General features: G+C 55.7%; 5 protein-coding genes across 5 annotated transcripts; 2 read left to right on the top strand and 3 right to left on the bottom strand.

The window, feature by feature from the left end:
* Positions 1 to 687: 687 nt before the first annotated feature.
* Positions 688 to 993, top strand: LOC311164014 (feather beta keratin-like; the record flags this gene model as incomplete). The annotated part of the gene is made up of 1 exon (XM_084223238.1): positions 688 to 993. The coding sequence occupies one exon, from the start codon at positions 688 to 690 to the stop codon at positions 991 to 993; it is 306 nt and encodes a 101-aa protein (XP_084079364.1).
* A 1,658-nt stretch (positions 994 to 2,651) lies between these two features.
* On the bottom strand, positions 2,652 to 2,957 carry LOC311164016 (feather keratin 1; the record flags this gene model as incomplete). The annotated part of the gene is made up of 1 exon (XM_084223240.1): positions 2,652 to 2,957. The coding sequence occupies one exon, from the start codon at positions 2,955 to 2,957 to the stop codon at positions 2,652 to 2,654; it is 306 nt and encodes a 101-aa protein (XP_084079366.1).
* A 2,837-nt stretch (positions 2,958 to 5,794) lies between these two features.
* LOC311164015 (feather beta keratin-like) lies at positions 5,795 to 6,100 on the bottom strand (the record flags this gene model as incomplete). Its single annotated transcript, XM_084223239.1, has 1 exon — positions 5,795 to 6,100. One exon carries the CDS (start codon positions 6,098 to 6,100, stop codon positions 5,795 to 5,797), a length of 306 nt encoding a protein of 101 aa, XP_084079365.1.
* A 2,787-nt stretch (positions 6,101 to 8,887) lies between these two features.
* On the bottom strand, positions 8,888 to 9,193 carry LOC311164013 (feather keratin 1-like; the record flags this gene model as incomplete). Its single annotated transcript, XM_084223237.1, has 1 exon — positions 8,888 to 9,193. One exon carries the CDS (start codon positions 9,191 to 9,193, stop codon positions 8,888 to 8,890), a length of 306 nt encoding a protein of 101 aa, XP_084079363.1.
* A 1,749-nt stretch (positions 9,194 to 10,942) lies between these two features.
* Positions 10,943 to 11,248, top strand: LOC311164012 (feather keratin 1; the record flags this gene model as incomplete). The annotated part of the gene is made up of 1 exon (XM_084223236.1): positions 10,943 to 11,248. One exon carries the CDS (start codon positions 10,943 to 10,945, stop codon positions 11,246 to 11,248), a length of 306 nt encoding a protein of 101 aa, XP_084079362.1.
* Between the last annotated feature and the right edge of the window lie 3,358 nt (positions 11,249 to 14,606).

Raw genomic sequence — 14,606 nt, 5'->3', positions numbered from 1 at the left:
CCTTCTCCTTCTCCTTCTCCTTCTCCTTCTCCTTCTCCTTCTCCTTCTCCTTCTCCTTCTCCTTCTCCTTCTCCTTCTCCTTCTCCTTCTCCTTCTCCTTCTCCTTCTCCTTCTCCTTCTCCTTCTCCTTCTCCTTCTCCTTCTCCTTCTCCTTCTCCTTCTCCTTCTCCTTCTCCTTCTCCTTCTCCTTCTCCTTCTCCTTCTCCTTCTCCTTCTCCTTCTCCTTCTCCTTCTCCTTCTCTTCTCCTTCTCCTTCTCCTTCTCCTTCTCCTTCTCCTTCTCCTTCTCCTTCTCCTTCTCCTTCTCCCTCTCCCTCTCCCTCTCCCTCTCCCTCTCCCTCTCCCTCTCCTTCTCCTTCTCCTTCTCCTTCTCCTTCTCCTTCTCCTTCTCCTTCTCCTTCTCCTTCTCCTTCTCCTTCTCCTCTTTCTCTTTGTCTTCTTCTCTGGCCATGCTGCTGTGAAGTTTCTGCTGAGAACTTTGCTCCCAGATCCTGCTCCCAGCCTCTGCTCACTGCGAGGAGCTGGGAGAAGCTCTTAGGCTCTTTGCAGGAAGCTGAGGGGATGGGGCTCCTGCTCCTTTCTTCCTCCCTCTTCCCCATCCCTTCCCTCGGCCTCTGCTCCTTCTCCTGCTGAGGCCGTGCCTCACCTGCTGCCTGTGCCTTCTGCAGGAGCTCCTCCAGCCCCAGCCATGTCCTGCTACGACCTGTGCCGGCCCTGTGGCCCCACGCCGCTGGCCAACAGCTGCAACGAGCCCTGCGTGCGGCAGTGCCAGGACTCGCGGGTCATCATCGAGCCGTCCCCCGTGGTGGTCACCCTGCCCGGGCCCATCCTCAGCTCCTTCCCCCAGAACACCGCCGTGGGATCCTCCACCTCCGCCGCCGTGGGCAGCATCCTCAGCGAGTCCGGGGTCCCCATCAACTCGGGGGGCTTTGGCCTCTCGGGGCTCTCCGGCCTCGGTGGCCGCTACTGCGGCCGCAGGTGCCTGCCCTGCTAGAGCGGGGCCGCGCGTCCAGCGAGCGCCTCCCCAGGCCCAGCGTCCCCTGGAGCTGCTGGCCAGCGTTTCCAGAGGCCTGGGGGCCCCTGCAGCCCTCCTGCCAAGCAGGGAGGCCAGCGTGGCCGCCTGAGGCTTCTGCTTGTCCTGCTTTCCTCCACGCCTCCCCGGCCCTGCCGTGCCCTGCTCTGCTGGCCCAGGGGCTCAGCCCCAGCCCGGCCCGGCCGCGGGGTCCTGCTGCTCCCGCCGGCCCCGTGCCCGCCCCAGGCAGAGCTGTGTCCCGCTGCTGGCCAGGCCTGCCTGCCCACCCCTGCTTGGTTTCTGTCTTCACACTCAATAAAGTTCACTCTGCATTGGAACTGGAGTCTCCTGGAGTTCCTGCCCTGCTGGGATGTGCAGCTAAAGCTGCTCCATGGTGGGGGGGTGATCCCCTGGGAGGGTTTGGGTGGTTAAAGGCCATGGTTGGACCTTTCTCACACCTGGGCAAGGTGAGAACCTCCAAGGCAGTTGCTGGAAGTGCCACGGGGCAGTGGAGGGTGTGTGGCCTTGTGTGAGTGTGCGCAGGGTGACCAGGAGGTGCCCCAGGGGACATCTGAGCCAGGGTGAGGTTGGGGACATGCTGAAGGTGGGTGGGTAACGTGGACATGGGACAGGGATGGACACATAGGGAACATGATTCCACCTCTGAGGGTGATGGTGACATGGTCTGGGCCTGTACCAGGCCTAGGAGGGGGCAGTGGATCCATGTTATTCCCCACCCAAATTGTCCTGTGGTCAGGAGCAGTAATTGCTGTGGACTCATTCCGTGTGTCACCGTGTCCTGGAGGAGCCGGAGTCTGGAGCAGAACTGCAGAACTCTGCTGTGTTGACTGGCCACTCCATCTTGGAGCCTTTTTCCAGCCTTGAGGACTCTGGGATTCCTCTTGAAGAGTGACCCATCCTCAGTCCATTTCCACTCTGCCAGCACCTGGCACAGGACTCACATTTCTCTTTGCACCCTGCCCTGGGTGCCATATGTCACCTCAGAACCTTGGCTTGTCCCCGTGCCCCAGGGTTTGGACGCTGTTCTTGGATGCAGGCAAGGAAAACAAACCCTCATAGCTGGAAATGCACAATAAAGGCTTTGGGAAGGTGCCTATAAATCTGCACAGAAATCTCTTCTGGAAGGTCAATGTTTTGCCTCATCAGCTGGAACCCAATGTCCAACCTCCCTCCTGGGTCAAATGTCCCCTGGAGCACCTCCTGGTCACCCTGTGCACAATCACAAAGCCACACTCCCTCCAATCCCACCCAAACCCTCCAGGGCACCACATCCCCCACAGAACAGCTTTAGCTGGTGATCCCAAAACGGAAACAACTCCAGGAGACTCCAGTTCCAATGCAGAGTGAACTTTATTGAGTGTGAAGACAGAAACCAAGCAGGGGTGGGCAGTGCCCAGCAGCAGGGCCGGGCAGGCAGCCCTGGCCAGCAGCGGGACACTCGTCTGCCCGGCCCGGGGAGGCGCGGAGGAAAGCAGGACAAGCAGAAGCCTCAGGTGGCCACGCTGGCCTCCCTGCTTGGCAGGAGGGCTGCAGGGGCCCCCAGGCCTCTGGAAACGCTGGCCAGCAGCTCCAGGGGACGCTGGGCCTGGGGAGGCGCTCGCTGGACGCGCGGCCCCGCTCTAGCAGGGCAGGCACCTGCGGCCGCAGTAGCGGCCACCGAGGCCAGAGAGCCCCGAGAGGCCAAAGCCCCCCGAGTTGATGGGCACTCCCTCCTCGCTGAGGATGCTGCCCACGGCGGCGGAGGTGGAGGATCCCACGGCGGTGTTCTGGGGGAAGGAGCTGAGGATGGGCCCGGGCAGGGTGACCACCACGGGCGAGGGCTGGATGACCACGCGGGAGTCCTGGCACTGCCGCACGCAGGGCTCGTTGCAGCTGTTGGCCAGCGGCGTGGGGCCGCAGGGCCGGCACAGGTCGTAGCAGGACATGGCTGGGGCTGGAGCAGAACCTGCAGGGAAAGCACCCACGGGCTGTGAGGCACACGGGGAGATGCTGCTGGGCGGGAGGAAACACAGCCTGGGCACAAGGGACAGCCTGGAGAGGGAGCAAGGGAGGAACCCAACAGCCCTGAGCCCAAAGAGTTCCCTGCAAAGAAATCCCAACATCTCCCACCTCTCCCCAGGAAAAAACAACCACAAAACCTGGTGAGTGCAGGATCAACGAGAAAGACTCTCAGAGAGCACTACGGAGAGGCAAAGATTCCTTTGAGGGCCAAGGCAGACGAGACGAGAAGGAGAAGAGGGAGGCAAAGGCCCTGGCAGCTCACCTGTGTCAGCGAGGAGGAGAAGGCAGGAGAGGTGGATGAGGGATCCTCACTTGCTCTGCCTTTTATACTGTCCCACACAGCCCCGGGCCCGACGCGCCTCTGCACAGGGAACATGTTTACCAACAAGCTCATATTTTATGCAAAGCATCCCCAATTAAGTAAACTGGAGGTTGTTTACGCTCCCTGCAAGGCTGCCTTTTCATTTCCCTGTGCAGGACATGCCCATTCAGCCAAACTGGCTCCTTTCAAGTGCCAGCATTAGAGGCCAAAATGTTTTTAGGGTGTTTTTCAGCCAGAACCAGGCTGATGTTTCAGCCAGCTGGGTGGAGTGGTGCTGTATTTCCAGGTGATGTCAGCATCTTCCCCTCCTGAGGCAGCTCTGAGCCTTTGGAGTGATAAATGCAGCTTTTTTTATTATAAACTCAGGATTAAAGGGCTGGCTTTGGCAGGGACTGGCCGTAGACGTTGCTCCCTGTGACTCCAAGGCCTTTCAAGCCTTCTTAGACATCATTTATTCATCAGAGAGACTACATGGGTTGGTTTTGAACTGTCTTTGGGATCTCATATTGCCTTTAGAAGAAATTATCTCGTTTCTCCTGCCTTTCACCTCTTTCAGCATCGCCTGGAGTTCTCCAATCAGCAGAATGGGACAGTTCCAGAAGGAAGGACGCTGCTTTCCCAACAAATATTGTTTCCTAACAAATGTTAGTCAGGGTCATTATCTTGCAGAAAACGCTCCCTAATGAGAACATCTGACTTCAAAACTCTTCCTTCTCCCATTCCTCATGGCCATCCCTCCACTCCTTTCCCCCCCCGCCTCTGAGAGACCCTAAACCCCATCCCAAACACTCGGGGATGTTTCCAAGCAGGGCACAGGGAGCAGCTGAGGGCTGGCAGTGCCTGCAAACCCAGCCTGGGGAGCAGCAGGGGCCAGGATGTCCCCAGAGATGGCCAAGGGAAGGATTCCATGCTCTGAGCTGCATTTCCTGGGGCAAGGGCAGAGCTGGTGTCCCCAGGAGCGGTGACAATCCCACCTGGGCACCACTGTGACGCCCCTCAGGGCAAATGAGGCAAAACTCCTGTGCCAGCAAGGCTGGGGCTCCATCAGAGACAGAAAAATCCTAAATCCCAGAGGTCCAAGCTAGATTCCTCATCCAGGAAGATGAAGGGAGCTCTCAGGTTGACAGGAGAAGTTTCTCCAAACAAACACATTCAGGAGAAGCCCTGAGATGTGGCAGGGCAGATCTAACACAGAGATTTCCTTCGAAACTCACACACATCACGTTTCCACCCAGGCATTTCCACTCAAATCCCTTCCACAGAAGGCAACAAAGGCATTTCCAGCCCTCTCTCCTTCTCCCCCACCCAGCCCTCCCCAATGAGGGGCTCCATGAAGCCCGGGGTGTGCCCACCCACCCCATTCTCTCAGGGGTGTCCTGGGGGTGTTGCCCCTCTTCCCTGGTTCCATTGTGACCCTGTGGCTCCAATGTCCCCTCCTGGCTCAGGCAAGGACAGGAGGGCATTTCCACAGCAGATAAAGAGACGGAGGAATTCGGCAGGATGGCTTTATTTCAGACACTGAAGCCCAAAATAGGGCAGAGGAGCAGCCTTTGACTGTCACCAGGTGGCTGCAGGGCCAGGCACACCCCATTCCCTGGGGACAAACACTCCACAGAATGCAGGAAAACGAAAACTGGGCATCACGTTGGCTTTGGCAGTTGGGCACATGTCCCCTCAACTCGTTTGGGACTCCCTCTGCATCCAGGGCTTGAGGAAGGAAGGCAAAGGTCCAGGGGTAGGTGGTAAAACACAACCATGGCCTTGGGCAGGTGGGTGAAACTGGCACAGAAGCATCGGGTCAGCGGCTTGACTCATCAGCTGGAAGTTGTCCAACCTCGCCCTGGCTCAGATGTCCCCTGGGGCACCTCCTGGTCACCCTGTGCTCACTCACACAAGACCACATACCCTCCACTGCCCTGTGGCACTTTCAGTGACTGCCTTGGAGGTTCTCACCTTGCCCAGGTGTGAGAAAGGTCCAACCATGCCCTTTAACCACCCAAACCCTCCCAGGGGATCACTCCCCCCACCATGGAGCAGCTTTAGCTGCACATCCCAGCAGGGCAGGAACTCCAGGAGACTCCAGTTCCAATGCAGAGTGAACTTTATTGAGTGTGAAGACAGAAACCAAGCAGGGGTGGGCAGGCAGGCCTGGCCAGCAGCGGGACACAGCTCTGCCTGGGGCGGGCACGGGGCCGGCGGGAGCAGCAGGACCCCGGGGCTGGGCCGGGCTGGGGCTGAGCCCCTGGGCCAGCAGAGCAGGGCACGGCAGGGCCGGGGAGGCGCAGAGGAAAGCAGGACAAGCAGAAGCCTCAGGCGACCACGCTGGCCTCCCTGCTTGGCAGGAGGGCTGCAGGGGCCCCCAGGCCTCTGGAAACGCTGGCCAGCAGCTCCAGGGGACGCTGGGCCTGGGGAGGCGCTCGCTGGACGCGCGGCCCCGCTCTAGCAGGGCAGGCACCTGCGGCCGCAGTAGCGGCCACCGAGGCCGGAGAGCCCCGAGAGGCCAAAGCCCCCCGAGTTGATGGGGACCCCGGACTCGCTGAGGATGCTGCCCACGGCGGCGGAGGTGGAGGATCCCACGGCGGTGTTCTGGGGGAAGGAGCTGAGGATGGGCCCGGGCAGGGTGACCACCACGGGGGACGGCTCGATGATGACCCGCGAGTCCTGGCACTGCCGCACGCAGGGCTCGTTGCAGCTGTTGGCCAGCGGGGTGGGGCCGCAGGGCCGGCACAGGTCGTAGCAGGACATGGCTGGGGCTGGAGGAGCTCCTGGGGAAGGCACAGGCAGCAGGTGAGGCACGGCCTCAGCAGGGGAAGGAGCAGAGGCCGAGGGAAGGGACGGGGAAGAGGGAGGGAGAAAGGATCAGGAGCCCCATCCCCTCGGCTTCCTGCAAAGAGCCCAAGAGCTTCTCCCAGCTCCTCGCAGTGAGCAGAGGCTGGGAGCAGGATCTGGGAGCAAAGTTCTCAGCAGAAACTTCACAGCAGCATGGCCAGAGATGAAGACAAAGACAAAGAGAAGGAGAGGAGGGAGGCAAAGGCCCTTGCAGCTCACCTGTGTCAGCGAGGAGGAGAATGCAGGAGAGGTGGATGAGGGATCCTCACTTGCTCTGCCTTTTATACTGTCCCACACAGCCCCGGGCCCACGGGCACCCTCGCCACATGGAACGTGTTTACCAAGCTCATCCTGCATGCAAAACATCCCCATTAGAGAAATGGGGACACTGCAATGCTGCTTTTCCATTTCCCTGTGCAGGACATGCCCAGTCAGCCTCCCAGGCTCCTTTCAAGTGCCAGGATTAGAGGCCAAAACGTGTCTGGGGGCAGTGCCACGTCAGCAGGGCTGGGTGATGCAGCTGGTGTTGGGGATTGTGCTATTTCACCAGGGGACTCCAGGCCATTTGCCCTCCAGGGCCTCACTTTAGGACTCCCAGAATGGTCAGGGCATTTTTTCTGGCATCCCTAAAATAACAAGCCACGCTTTAAAATGTGTTTTCTGTGACAGGAGTCACCTCATCCTCTGGGTTACCAAATACTCCAGTCCAGCAGAGCTGGGTGTGAATTTCCCTGTCACCTTGGACCCTGAGGAATCAGGGATTTCACATCCAGACAAATCCATGTGCTCTTTGCCCTTCCATGCCTTCGTGGAGGGCCCCCAGCATCCTTGAGTCAACAGAAGGATGTTTGAAAAGCAGAAAGTCCTCTCCAACACACCCTAACTCTGCTCCCACCTCTCTACCCAGCACCAAGAGTCCATGCTGGGCCTTTTCCACTGCTCCTTCTCCATCCCCAAATCTCCAAAACCCTCCTGGGAGCCTACACTCAGACTCCGTAGCAGGCAGTGGAAAGAGCCTGCAGAGCTCTCCAACGAGACATCAAAACACATCAGAAGGACTCATGGTCTGGGAATGTCAGCAGGAAAACACTGGAGGCGAGCAGACAGCAAGATCACGGGCTCCTCTTCCATCCTGTCAGCAAACTCAGACATGCAGGGTTCACCTGGCCTGGCCTCGTCCCCTGGTCAGCACTGAGGGGCTGCCCTGGAGTGGTCTCTGACCCCTCCATCCCTGGAATGTTCTCTGACCCCTCCATCCCCTGGAATGTTCTCTGACCCCTCCATTCCCTGCCCTCCATCCCCTGGAATGTTCTCTGCCCCCTCCATTCCCTGCCCTCCATCCCTGGAATTTCTCTGCCCCCTCCATTCTTCTGCTCCAGATGGAGCGAGGGTCACTTGTGTTTGGACAACGTTCTCAGGCACAGGGTGGGATTTTGGGGTGTCAGTGCAGGGCCAGGAGTTGGATTTGATGATTTTGGGGTCCCTTCCAATCTGGATATTCCACAACTCCGTGATTCCCTGAATGACAGGGAGTAGAGGACGTGGGAGGAAGCAGGAGCACCTTGTCCTCCTCTGCATCACCACTCAACGCTCCAGCAATGTTCTCCCCGTGCCCAACGTGTCCCTGTGACCTCCTGAGCTGTGCCTACATCCCTCCAGGAGGGACAGGAGGGCACAGGGGATGCTGTGGTGGCAGAAGGGGAGGGTGACAACTCCTTGGGATTCTGTTGCATGCAGGACACTGTCACAGCTGAGGCGGTCACAATACAAAGCAACACGCCATTTTCAGAAGGCTTCATACCTCTTTGAAGGCTTTTGGAGGTTTTATTATAGCATAAATGCTTTTTATGCATTCTTACAAAACTCCTAAATTTACACTTTACTCATTGGTCAGGAAAGACAAACAAAGTGTTTATTGGGACAGGCATTTGCAGGTTTCTCTTATTTCTCCTTTTTTCTTTCTTGGTTTCTGTGTCAAGGATCTTGGTAGGAAATTCTTTCAAGGGTAAATGTGGATCCTCTTCTCAAACTTCTCTCTGGCTCACAGAAGTCCCTGTAAAACCTCTCCCACAGGACATGAGCCATGGAAGGTGTCTCAAGAAACGTTTTCTACTGAGTGATGGAGCGCATGGACCAGGGAGGTTATTATGGGGGGTCCATCCTTGGATAGATTGAGAAACCATTGGCATCTAAAGCAATTCCCTCAAGGCTGTCCCACATGAGCAAGGGTTGGGCTATGTCACCTCTGCAAGTGTATTCCAACCCCAAAACCCGTGATTTTGTGACCTCCCCATAGAGCAGCTTTAGCTGGGGATCCCAAAACGGAAGGAACTCCAGGAGACTCCAGTTCCAATGCAGAGTGAACTTTATTGAGTGTGAAGACAGAAACCAAGCAGGGGTGGGCAGGCAGGCCTGGCCAGCAGCGGGACACAGCTCTGCCTGGGGCGGGCACGGGGCCAGCGGGAGCAGCAGGACCCCGCGGCCGGGCCGGGCTGGGGCTGAGCCCCTGGGCCAGCAGAGCAGGGCACGGCAGGGCCGGGGAGGCGCGGAGGAAAGCAGGACAAGCAGAAACCTCAGGCGGCCACGCTGGCCTCCCTGCTTGGCAGGAGGGCTGCAGGGGCCCCGAGGCCTCTGGAAACGCTGGCCAGCAGCTCCAGGGGACGCTGGGCCTGGGGAGGCGCTCGCTGGACTCGCGGCCCCGCTCTAGCAGGGCAGGCACCTGCGGCCGCAGTAGCGGCCACCGAGGCCGGAGAGCCCCGAGAGGCCAAAGCCCCCCGAGTTGATGGGGACCCCGGACTCGCTGAGGATGCTGCCCACGGCGGCGGAGGTGGAGGATCCCACGGCGGTGTTCTGGGGGAAGGAGCTGAGGATGGGCCCGGGCAGGGTGACCACCACGGGCGAGGGCTGGATGACCACGCGGGAGTCCTGGCACTGCCGCACGCAGGGCTCGTTGCAGCTGTTGGCCAGCGGCGTGGGGCCGCAGGGCCGGCACAGGTCGTAGCAGGACATGGCTGGGGCTGGAGCAGAACCTGCAGAGAAAGCACCCACGGGCTGTGAGGCACACAGGGAGATGCTGCTCACAGGAGAAAGAGCAGAGTCTGAGCAGAAGGGACAGCCTGGGGAGGGAGATAGAAAGGAAAAGGAATTGCAGTCCCCAAGAGGACCCTGAGAACACAAACAAGACCTTCTCCCACCTCCCTCAAGTGTGGCACAGAGAGGGGAGACGATCACCAACTGTTCCGACAAAAAAAAACTGAGGCAAAGCCCCAGTGGGAGCCAGAAGAAACAGAGGAAAAGAAGTGGAAGCAGAGGAAAGCACTCACCTGTTTCACCGAGGAGGAGAAGGCAGGAGAAGTGGATGAGGGATCCTGCACTTGTTCTGCCTTTTATACTGTCCCACACAGCCCCGGGCCCAGGGACAGTCTTTGCACAGGGAATGTGTTTACTGAGCTCATCTCTCATGCAAAACATCCCAATTACAAAAATTAGTGTTTTTATTTTTGCCCTGCAACGCTGCCTTTTCATTTCCCTGCGCAGGACGTGCCCAGTCAGCCTCCCAGGCTCCTTTCAAGTGCCAGGATTAGAGGCCAAAATATTTCCAGGGAAAATGACTTGTCAGCAGGGTTGGGTGATGCAGCCAGGGCTGAGAAGTGTCCCACTGACCACCTGGTGCCAGCCCCTGGCCCTCCAGGGCAGGACTTTCAAGTGCAGAGGTAGCCCCGTGTTCCCTGCTGGACATTGGCACCACGGGGCTGGACTGGGGCTGGTCCCTCATCTGGAGGGATTCCTGGGATTGGAAAAGCTCTTCCAGAACACTGAGTCCCACCTGGCACCCATCCCCACTTTGTCACACAGCCCAGAGCACCGGGTGCCACGTCCAGTTTCCCCTTGGACACCTCCGGGGATGGTGACTCCAAACGCCCCTGGGCCACCCCTGCCAAGGCCAGAGCAGCAGTGCCCAGCCTGGAGAGGGACAGAGGAGAAGGGCAGAGCTGACCCTCGCAGGGGAATCGCCAGGCTGGAGCCTCAGGGCCCTGAGGAGCCCGGCCCCACCATCAGGAAGCACTTTAAAGTTCTGCCCTGGAGGGCCAGGGCTGGAATTATTTGGGATGTCGGACACTCCTCAGCACTGCCCTGCTGACGTGGCACTGCCCCCAGACACGTTTTGGCCTCTAATCCTGGCACTTGAAAGGAGCCTGGGAGGCTGACTGGGCATGTCCTGCACAGGGAAATGGAAAAGCAGCATTGCAGTGTCCCCATTTCTCTAATGGGGATGTTTTGCATGCAGGATGAGCTCGGTAAACACGTTCCATGTGGTGAGGGTGCCCGTGGGCCCGGGGCTGTGTGGGACAGTATAAAAGGCAGAGCGAGTGAGGATCCCTCATCCACCTCTCCTGCCTTCTCTTCCTCGGTGACACAGGTGAGCTGCAAGGGCCTTTGCCTCCCTCTTCTCCCTCTCATCTTGTCTGCCTTGGCCCTCAAAGGAATCTTTGCCTCTCCGCAGTGCTCTCTGAGAGTCTTTCTCCTTGATCCTGCGCTCACCAGGTTTTTGTGGTTGTTTTTCCTGGGGAGAGGTGGGAGACGTTGGGATTTCTTTGCAGGGAACTCTTTGGGCTCAGGGCTGTTGGGTTCCTCCCTTGCTCCCTCTCCAGGCTGTCCCTTGTGCCCAGGCTGTGTTTCCTCCCGCCCAGCAGCATCTCCCCGTGTGCCTCACAGCCCGTGGGTGCTTTCCCTGCAGGTTCTGCTCCAGCCCCAGCCATGTCCTGCTACGACCTGTGCCGGCCCTGCGGCCCCACCCCGCTGGCCAACAGCTGCAACGAGCCCTGCGTGCGGCAGTGCCAGGACTCCCGCGTGGTCATCCAGCCCTCGCCCGTGGTGGTCACCCTGCCCGGGCCCATCCTCAGCTCCTTCCCCCAGAACACCGCCGTGGGATCCTCCACCTCCGCCGCCGTGGGCAGCATCCTCAGCGAGGAGGGAGTGCCCATCAACTCGGGGGGCTTTGGCCTCTCGGGGCTCTCCGGCCTCGGTGGCCGCTACTGCGGCCGCAGGTGCCTGCCCTGCTAGAGCGGGGCCGCGCGTCCGGCGAGCGCCTCCCCAGGCCCAGCGTCCCCTGGAGCTGCTGGCCAGCGTTTCCAGTGGCTTTGGCCCCCTCTGGCTCTCCTGCCAAGGAGGGAGGGAGGGATGTGCTGTTTGGTCTCGTGGCCAGCCTGTTTCAGCCTTGAACACCCTGCTTTTGAAGAGCTTCCTTGTCTCTGATTTTGCATTTCACGGCGGTTTGATGCTGTGATTGCCGACAGTCAGTGGAGGGGTTTTATTGAGGAATTAAGGAAAGGTGGAGTCTTGCTTTCTGTCTCTCAGTCGGAATGGTTTCTTTTCCCTTCATAAATATATATTTTCCCTTTGTTTTTGCTGAATGCTGCTCGACTGTTTATCATTAAACTGATGTTGCATCTGATTTTGAGTTTCATTGTGGTTTTTCTCTCCTTTTTACCTCCCCTTGGGGCAGAATTATGTGAAAATCTATGCAAGGATTTCACAGAGGAAAATGTGTATCCAAAAGTCACCACAACTCATCTGATAAAAATAATTTCATTGTGTTTTTACACTTTTGAGAAGCACTGAACAGGTTCTCAAATACATTTCTCTTTCTCAGATGTTTTACCCCCAATTTGTTTATCCCACCTCTGTATTTAAAAGTACAATTGTGGTGTTTAAGCTTGAGAGATTTTAGATCTTTTCCCCTATTTGGCATCTTTGAAACTCTTGAGAATCTGAATGAATATTAATATGGCAGAAGCAACACTTGCCATTGTGGCAACCGAAACAGATCCAAGAAAAATAAAGCCATGAAATAAAATCTATTTGAAAATTAAATCATCCTGGAGCTGAGACATAAATATTTGAGGAGCTCGAGGGAAGGTTCCGGACATTCAATTATGGAGCCAGTCCAAATGTCCACAGGACAGGCGAGAGAGGTGGGGGTTCCTATTCAAACATTTTATGCTTTGTTTAAAGTTTATTAAAAATTATTTACTTGCAAATTTACAAATTTGGGAGGAGAAGAGTTCAGTAAAAAGATGGGACAGAATCCTAAAATATCCTCATTGGAAGGGATCCTCAAGGGTCATCCAGCCCAGCTCCTGGTCCTGCACAGTCACCTCAAAATCCCAAAACACCCCTGGGACCGCTCCCCAAAAGCTCCAGGAGCAGCCCTGGGGTCTGAGGAGCCTGGGCAGCGCCCAGCACCCTCGGGGGAAAGAATTTTCCAGAAAATTCCAGCCCAAAGCTCCCTGGCGCTGCTCCAGCCATTCCCTGGTCACGGGGAGCAGAGGAACTCTGCTGGGGCCCCTTTCCGCCTGCGGCTCGAGGCAGCAACGCCAAAAAAATGAAAGAAGGGCAATGAAAATGTCCCAGACTGGAGGAGCTTGGGCTGGAAAAGAGCTTTCCGTGGGCAAATTTTCCAAAAAATGATTGGAGGGACTGGTGGGATGAGTTGTTCCCTGGGATCCGCGAGGAGCCCAAGGGCGGCAGCGTTCCGCGCGGCAGAACCGCTGCAGTTGCATTTATGATCAGATTATTTTTTCTAGTTTTTTAAATATAAAAACAAATCCTCGTGGTCAGCTAAAGTGGCACCCCAAATTGATGCAGTACCCACTAAGAAATATGGGGCTTAAACATCAGTTTAAATGTTTTTATTGAAACATATGTAAGGGATCTGAAAATGTGTTCTGTATCTACCACCAACACACCATTTAATCTATTTAATCTATTTAATCTATTTGATCTATTTAATCTATTTAATCTATTTAATCTATTTTATCTATTTTATCTATTTAATCTATTGTATCTATTTTATCTATTTTATCTATTTATACCACAATGTAAATGGACACAGAGCACGAGGGGTGGAGAAAGGGAATTTGGGAGAGTGCAGAGTCTGGGTAGGGGGAAATAAACCCTGAAAATTCCCCTTGCTGGCCTAAAGGAAATAAAAAGGAAAAAAAAGCCGTGTTCCAGAACATTCCCAGCCCAGCACGGCAGGGGGGTTGTGCAGGATGTTGAAGTTTTTATTAAATGGAGGTGCTCAGTTCAATTCCAAGCAGAATTTTCTACCTTTAAGGGTCTGGTCCCTCACCTGCAATGACTGAAATCACTGGAGAGAGAATATCTGAAGAATGTGAAGATGGTTTGGAAGCCATGTCCCCCTTAGATGTTCAGGTGGAAAAATAACTCTCTAGATATTTTTGACTTCATGGGGTTTTTGAAGCATCTTTTTTTTTTTTTTTTGGCATTAATTAGTTCCCACCCATATTTTTTCATGTGGAACCTTTTCCTGATAAAGGAATTGCCCTGCTTTTGTTTCCCAGTCCTGGTTTAGGCTGGCATTGCGTGAGAAGCATCATCCACCCATTAAAAATTCTTTCATCTTCCCAATTTATGGGTACTTTTAATTTCTGGTACTTTTAGACTGACTCTAATAATGTCAACGTGAAATTACTTCAAGCACAGTCTAATAAAGGCAATTTTTTTTCCAGCTCCTCAGCAATTTGTTCACTTGTGGCCGCCTTAGAATCCAAGATCAAATCCATGAGGAGCTAAAACTCTTTGTGTGCCATCCCCAGTCTGACCCACTTACAAACAATTGTCAATTAAAACGTTCACATCTCCAAAAAAAAAAAAACTCTGAGGACCTTTCCAAGCTTGGAGAAGCTTTGGGGTGACCTCATTTTGGCCTTCCAGGACCTGAAGCAGCCAACAAGAAATATGAGAAGCGAATTTCCAAAGGGCCTGGAGTGACAGGACAAGGGAAGAAAGGGGCAAAACTGAAAGAGGGGAAATTTAAGTTGGATTTGGGAAGGAATTCTTCCCTGTGGGGGTGGTGAGCCCCTGGCACAGGTGGTTCCATGGAGTCTCCACTTCTGGAAGTGTCCCTGGACAGGCTGGACGAGGCTTGGAGCAACCTGGGATCGTGGGAGGTGTCCCTGCACATGGATTGGCACAGGATGAGCTTTGAGGTCCCTTCCCACCCAAACCATTCCATGATCCCATAATTCTGATTGGTGTTTGTGATCTGAGGTGGAACAGGAGGGGTTTGGAGGTTCCCTTTGTAAAATAACTGATAAATGAGGATTAAATGTCCCCTTGTTCTTCCAGCTGAGCCTCAAACTCTGTTACCCAGACTTAATGCCATAAAACCACCCGAATTCAATGTGATAAAGTGGTAATTTGTCTCTGAATTCCACAGTTCCTGCACTTCCTGCCTGGCTTCTGTGGGATTTCAGGGCTGGATGTGTTCTTGAGGCAGGGCCTTGCCCAGACCCAGAACTGAGATTGTTCCGACGCCCGGCTGGAGGCAGAGCCTGGTGAGCATCGCTGGAGACAGGAATTTATTAAGGATTTACACTCATACCCTTAATAAAAG

Source organism: Fringilla coelebs, assembly GCF_963513975.1.
Source record: "Fringilla coelebs genome assembly, chromosome: 29".
Lineage (NCBI taxonomy): Eukaryota > Metazoa > Chordata > Aves > Passeriformes > Fringillidae > Fringilla > Fringilla coelebs.
The sequence above is the reverse complement of the archived record's forward strand: the minus strand, read 5'-3'. Positions and strand labels throughout refer to the sequence as shown.